This window comes from Carlito syrichta, unplaced genomic scaffold (assembly GCF_000164805.1).
Source record: "Carlito syrichta isolate Samal-C Ts95f unplaced genomic scaffold, Tarsius_syrichta-2.0.1 Scaffold145297, whole genome shotgun sequence".
In the NCBI taxonomy this organism is placed as follows: Eukaryota; Metazoa; Chordata; class Mammalia; order Primates; family Tarsiidae; genus Carlito; species Carlito syrichta.
The window spans coordinates 22,888-30,252 of record NW_007089393.1 but is presented as its reverse complement, the minus strand read 5'-3'; the positions used below and the strand labels follow the sequence as shown (position 1 = coordinate 30,252).

Here is a 7,365-nt window from a genome sequence, read left to right as displayed (position 1 = left end):
AAAAAAAAAAAGGTAATAAAAGGTTTGATTTAAAAGAAACATTAGCTATGACAATGCTTGAAATATAACAAATTATTCACATATCTACTTTTCACATAATCGCTTTGACATAGTAACAATATTCCTTACAATTCACTTTAGAAAGCTTTAGCCTGACACACTGTAATGTAACCTAGAAACAAAGCTAAATCCCCCTCTCTACTCTCATTCTCCCTATGAAGAAATTCTACACAGAATTTTCCTCTGCTTTTCAATCACTGGGTCAGACAGTTTCCCTGAATAATGATGGAATCTCAATACTTGTCTCGGCATGTCTGAGCGCCAGTGGCGACCGCCGTGAACAGTGGCTGATCTTCCTGGATAGCCTTGCCCCACAAACCTGGAATGGATCTCCATAGCAACACTCTGCTACAAATACTGTCATAAAAGCCAACTAAGCAAGAGGGCTGGCACTGCTGAACTCAAGACCACAACCATTCTGCTCACGGCTGAAGAGGGACACAGTTCAGTCTATTTCTGGGTTCCTCTTCTGGCCAGTCTACAACAGGATGTTAGGTCATCCCATTTGCTGCTGGCTTCTCCCCTTCCTTCCACAGCACCTCTTTCCTTCTCCCAACCCATGAATTACTTCTCTTGGCCTTTCAAACCTTCATATGCTCCGTGACTTCAGCAAGCACTCCATGGAGGCTGTATCATATCTATATCTCCAAGCAGTCTGTTCCCCCAGCTCCAGCACTTCTGACCGCCTGTGCAGCGCAGGTGTCTGTCTGTGCCTCATGCCCAGCCTGCCAGTCTCAACGACCCTCTCGTTGCTAACACCCCAGTGCCCCTCCTCCTGGCTCACGATGGCCATGTCCCCGACTCACTTTTTTTTGTTTGTTTTTTTGAGTCGGAGTCTCACTCTGTTGCCCAGGCTGGAGTGCAGTGGCATGCTCACAACCACCTCAGCCTCGACCTGCTGGGCTCCGGCGATCCTTCCATCTCAGCCTTCCAAGTAGCTGGAACTACAGGCACGCGCTATCACGTCCAGCTAATTTTTGATTTACTATAGAGACAGGGTCTCACCATGTTGTCCAGGCTGGTCTCGAACCGGCAGCTCAGGCGGCAGCTCAGGCAATCTTCTCGCCTCAGCCTCCTAAAGTGCTGGGATTATAGGCTTAAGCCACCACGCCCGGCCCTCTACTCACTTTTACTTGAAGCCCAGTTGATGCCACTTACTCAGCAGCACTAACTGGGCACATTCTTATGCTGGGTGTCAAGGACGCAGAGGTAAACATGACAAAATGGAGCCCCCGAGTCAGTCAGGGACACAGGGAAGTGACTTACAAAACATGTGTCAAGTACAGAAGAGGCACACAAAAAGTCTAGGGACCGTGTGGGTGATGGGGACAGTGGGAAGAGCACTTTGTTTGGGGTTTTTTTTGTTTTTTTGTTTTTGTTTTTTTTTTTGAGTTGGAGTCTCACTCTGTCACCCAGACTGGAGTGCAGCGGTCGCTCCCAGCCACCGCAGCCTCAACCTGCTGGGCTCCGGCAATCCTTCCGCCTCAGCCTTCCAAGTAGCTAGAACTACAGGCGCGCGCTACCACGCCCGGCTGATTTTTTGATTGATTGGAGAGATGAGGTCTCGCTGCCCAGGCGAGTCTCGAACAAGCGGGCTCAGGCAATCCACTCACCTCAGCCTCCCAAAGGCGCGGGATTACAGGCTGAGCCACCGAGCCCGGCTGGGAAGAGCACTTTGGAAGGTGGGCAGGGGAGAAGGAGTGGGCAGGTGCATCCAGCCAGCGGGTCCCATCCCCTCCCAGGCTCCTTGTGAAATCCTTACTTCTTAACCTGTACTGCCACTTCTGCCTCCAACCTACCTTCCCGAGACCCTAACAACGATCCAGCCCACACGCTGCTGCCCAATTAGCTCTCCTGCAGTGCAGTCTCATTCGACTGCTTCTTCCTCCAAAAGGGTCACAGAAGTGCCCTGCTACCCAAGTAACCATCACAGAGCCCATGCCCTGGCACTCTGCCCTCGCCAGTCTTGCTTCTTGTCATTTCCCTACATGCCAAGCAAACTCCATCTGGCCAAAGTAGATGAGAACTCACTAGTTGTCCCTGCTTTCCTGCCTCTGTGCCTTGTTCATGCTGTCACTTCCTGCTGAGCCCCCATTTTTATCCACCAAAAGCCCACTTTGAGAAATAAACACCTAATTCAAGAGAGTGAACACGGAGAAGATTCTCAGGCTAGCATACTGAGGGCTGAAGGGCTTTCCACTGGGTTGGTGGTGTGTACTTCTTAAGCTGGGTGACAGGAGCACATTGCCCCTTGTATTATTCTCTATACCCTCTGGTAGATATTATATTTAATAATTTATTTTCCTAAAGCATACCCACCCATCAAAGTCTGTCTCTTACACTAGGAACCTAATCTAGGCAGAGAGCTTCTGTTCATCTGAATCTCAATATCATTTAAATTCACATCTGGCCAGGCTCAGTGGCTCAGCCTGTAATCCCGTGCTTTGGGAGGCTGAGGTGAGTGGATTGCCTGAGCCCGCGGGTTCGAGACCCCCTGGGCAACTTGGTGAGACCTCATCTCTACAATAAATTTTTGAAAAATTAGCTGGGTGTGGTAGCACGTGCCTGTAGTTCCAGCTACTTGGAAGGCTGAGGCAGAAGGATCACCGGAGCCCAGCAGGTCGAGGCTGCAGTGGCTGGCAACAGCCACTGCACTCCAGTCTGGGTGACAGAGTGAGACTCCAACTCAAAAAAAATAAATAAATAAATAACTGGATCCGATTTCATCTAAGCCATTCTAACAATTTTGAAACTCCCTGATTAAAGAAAGGGAGCTAGCCTCTACAGAATGCTTCCTCTGTGCCAAGTCTTGTCTTCACCTGGTGGGACAGTTGGTCTCACAAGAACCCTAAAAGGCAGACCTGACCACTATCCTCAGTTTACAGCTGAGGAAGCAGAAGCACAGAGGGTTGAAGTCACTTAAATAAGGTCACACAACTCTAAACTATGTTCTTCCCATGAGCTCTTAATGCCTCCTTTAAAAAAAAAAGATAAAATGAGATAAAGTTGAATTTCAGAAGCTACTCCTGGACACAGTAATTTTTTTACTCAAGAGTTAGAGTGAAGGGTCCATGGAAAAGAAGACTTAAACACAAAAGCTGAAGCCTTTTCATGTACAATAGTGATTCTATAACATGGGAAGAACCGCCAGTCGTAGCACACTCACAGAGGTCAAGTCTTGGCTTCTAAAAATCAGTCTCCCCGCCTTCAAAGTGTGTGTTCGGGAGGCAGGCCTTGGAGCTAAAGCAAGGTCAGTACATTTCAATGAGCCATTATGATTCATGCGGTAGCTTTCAGCCCCACACAAATCACACCCCAACACGCCTTAGGGAAACAGCTTCTTCAGACCAGAGCTCTTTACTTCCCACAAAACAATCTGTCTTTCAGACCCTCAGCATTTTTGCATATGGGCATTTTCATCTGCCACAGGAACAAAGATCCCCAATTTGAATCCTTAGTGGAATCGAGTTAGTACCAACCCCATCAGCATTTCCTCAGAAAGCGTGCTGGGAGCAATGACCCAAGAGGTCCGGTTTAGCTGCCTAATCCCTAAGCGACAGTGCCTTTTAAGGGAGTGCCCTGCAAGAAAAAAAAGGGGGCTCATGTGGATAGATGAAGGCACATTCCACTGCCGTGTAAAAATAACTTTAAATAAAAATAAAATGTGTGCATATGAAACATCAGCCTACAGCAAAAGGAAAGAGGATAAGATCACTAAGAATATACGGACTACATTCGGGGAAGTGCATAATGAACAGGAGGAACAGGGAAAGACAGACTAACACACGGGCCCAGAAAATGGGAAAGTCTAAGGCTCTGACATCCTTTTAACTCCGAGCTGTGCTACAACTCACACACCACAATTAAAACAATGTCAGTGAGGCATAATGAACACCTGCACTAAAACCTAACAGTGAATGCCTTCAAAACATAGCCACACTTTCCAGTCTCCACAAAATATCCCCTCAGGCTTGAAGAAGCCTCACTCCACAATTTAAAACACTTCCTTCTGCCAATCAAAAACAAAAAAACCTTTTGGTTCAGGTAAAGAGAGTCTATGCTGTAGCTATACCCTACTCAAACACATAATCATTTTGACCATTAATAGGTAAACGTGGCTGGGCTTGGTGGCTCAGCCTGTAACCCCAGCACTTTGGGAGGCCGAGGTGAGAGGATTGCTTGAGCCCACGGGTTCAAGACCAGCCTGGGCATCTTGGTAAGACCTCGTCTCTACAATAAATCACACACATACATACACACATACACACACACACACACACACACACACACACAAACTAGCTGGACGTGGTGGCGTGTGTCTGTAGTTCTAGTTACTTGGAAGGCTGAGGCATGAAGGACAGCCTAAGTCTAGCAGGTGGAGGCTGCTATGGCCGTGAGCGTGTGCTGCTGCACTCCGGCCTGGGTGACAAGAGTGAGACTCCAAATCAAAAAATAAAAAATAAGAAATAAAATAAAAGGTAAATGTAAAAAAAAAAAAAAAAAAAAAAAAGGTAAACATTTCTTAGGCTAATGGCAAACAAAATTTATTTAAAACTCTTAAAATGAGACCCAACTTGTCAGGATGATCTGGTACTAATGATTTTCTCTAATTTTTCAAAAAAGAGAGCACTACAAGTGATTATTAATTATTGCAATCATTCTTTATTGAGAACTAATGGCTGTGTTAAGTGCTTAACAGGCATGATTTTACCTGATCTTCATAGCAACTCTTTCCACAAAACAAACAGATGTTATTATATTATCCCTTTCTTACAGATGTTCAGAGAGGTGAAGCGACTTGCCTGGATCACACTGCTGGGAAGTGGCCAAGTCCAGTCTGAAGTGTATGATTCCAAAGCCCGAATGTTCTTCAACACTCCATCATAAATGTTCCATTTAGTCAAGAGTAAACAGCTCACAAATCATTTTCTTCTATTGTATCTCACATCCCAAAATAAGCCAATGTCTAACACTACCAGGTGACAAAACTACCACAGCCAAAAATTTCGTTACACCCATTCCTTGACAAAGGCACTTCACATCAGCAGGGCAACAGGATTTGCCAAGGGTGACCCCGGCTAGGTGAGTTGCCTAAGGCATTTTGGTTTTCAAATTCAGTTTCCTTGTTTTCAAAGCACTACACCCGAAAAGCAAACTACTGCTGAGTAATTTAACTTCAACTATGCAGTATAATCAAGTGGTGTCAGGTCTCAATATTTCTGAAGGGTACTCTGGTACGAAGGTCACTTTTACTGGGAGGGGGTTGAAAAAAAATCCTAGTTAATTTACCTTTCTCTTTAAAAAATAATCTCCAGGTTCTTAGGTAAAGAACAAGTGAGGCTGTCCCTAACAGCCTCTGATTCAGCAGAATTAACCTGACTCTTTCTACAATCTTCCTTCCACTAAAAGGCAGTTTATTTCTATTAATGTTCCACCTTCTGTTCTTACTGACACAGAATAGTCACGTATACCAAAATAACTTGTAGGCAGTGTTACACATTAGAAAAATATACCTATCACTTTATTATTAAACTAGAAAGATGCCCTGCTGACAACAAAAGGTCTCCCAGCAACTGAAAAGCAGAGAAACTAAGCAAAGGTTTTCTTTCTTTGGAGACATGAAACTCTTATTCAGTCAAGAAACATGGATTTTGTCACTTATTATTCTCTAAAATGGAAAGAGCCACATGGAGACCATAAATGGGGTAAATTGCATCTCGGAGCAACATTACATGTGCCAAGTTACAAAGCCCGTGAATACAAGGGGTGTATTAATGGAAAGACTGATACCATCTTACTACAGTGGCCTCTCTGTAGCTCTGGACAATGATCTGTTGAGGGTTTTCCAGGGATTTTGAATGTGCTACCTCCATACAAGCCCTCTTTTAAGGGGGCTGGCTTGGTGCGAAACAATCCCTCTTCGGAATGAAAGCCAAAAGCCCCCACACCAGCTCCTGGGTGAGAGACTCAGCACTGGAGGCGTGGGAAGGCTTGGACTTCAGACAAAAAGGAGCAGGACTGGTAGGTGGGCCAGGGAGAGCTGGGGTGAGCCTGGGTCCACCTGCCTGGAGGAGACTCAGACCCATAGGATCCAACTTTCTGAGAAAGTACACAAAAGGGTTGCCAGAAAGGGACGAATGATTCGTTGCAAGCTGCGAATCTACAAGGATAAAATCAGTTACCCCTGACAGCAAACCACACTCAAGGTACGGATAGAGGAAGATAACCAGAAAGGGCGTGCACATGACTTCCAGGGGCTGGGCAGGGCCCTGGCTATCAGAGGTGGGGGTTGGCAGTAAGCCCCCAACCCCCATTTTATCTTCTCCCAGAAACAGCTCCAGGAACCTTCCTTGGCCGCAGATGGGTGGGACACTGTGGTGCCAAGCCAGCCATGCTAGAATTCCCACGGTCCCTTCCACGGCGGGAGGCAACCCTTATAGAAAATGGATCCTGCTGCCACCAAGAAAAAGAACCCCCGGTACCACTCTGGTAGGGCCACTTCGAAAGAAGTCAGATTCCAGGGACGCTCTTGGACTCCTGAGACACACGGACTCTTCAAGCCTAACCCTGGCTAGGGCCCTGTCCTCCTGCCACCAAACGTCGGGGGTCCCTGCCCAGCCCTCAAAGCCCCTTAGAATCACTTCCTAGACCCAGCTACAGACCCTCAGTCTCCCAAGGCCATCCTGGAAACCTCCGTCCTAAGAATCATATCCTGCTAGCTCACTCAGCCCCCCAAAACCTACTCTCAGACCCCCAATAACTCTCCGCTCCTTCCCCTCAAAGCCCCCAATCCCGGTCCAGACCCAGCCTTTGGCCCCTACAGTCACCCCTAATCCTCGCCTCCGACTCAGACCCCACCACTCTCCCCCTCCCCCTGCCAAGTCCATCTCAGATCTCCCAATTCCCTCCTCTTCCCCGCCCCCCGACCCAGCCGCAACTCCCTAGTCCCCGAATCCCTAATTACAGCCCGGCCCCACTTCAGCCTGGCTTTGGGTCCTCAGCCCCCCAAGCCTTGCCTCGGGAACCCCAAGCCCCGTCTCGGTCCCTTCGGCCCCCACTCCCGCCTAAACACCAGTCGCGGTTTCCCGGCCCCCGAATCTCGCCCCGGTCCCCCGATCGCCACTGGAGGCACCGCGGTCGCCTCCGCCTCGGGCCACTGCTCGAGGCGCGAACCCGTGGGAGGCCCCGCGGCCGCCGCCTCGACCCCCGCCGGGCTCACCTCCTCCATCTTCTGCACCATCTGTGTCAGCTGTCCCTCGTCCTCCAGCAGCTCGTTGAGCTGCACCAGCGACAGCCCCGCGAACC

General features: G+C 48.2%; 1 protein-coding gene across 1 annotated transcript in view; it reads right to left on the bottom strand.

The window, feature by feature from the left end:
* The window catches only part of VPS37B (VPS37B, ESCRT-I subunit), a gene marked incomplete at its 5' end in the record, with an annotated part of 29,642 nt that extends 22,279 nt beyond the window's left edge, over positions 1-7,363 (bottom strand). Inside the window, one exon of the mRNA XM_008050407.2 lies at positions 7,280-7,363. Within this exon, the coding sequence (XP_008048598.1) occupies positions 7,280-7,363 (84 nt within the window). The remainder of the gene's footprint in view (positions 1-7,279) is intronic.
* Positions 7,364-7,365: the final 2 nt, after the last annotated feature.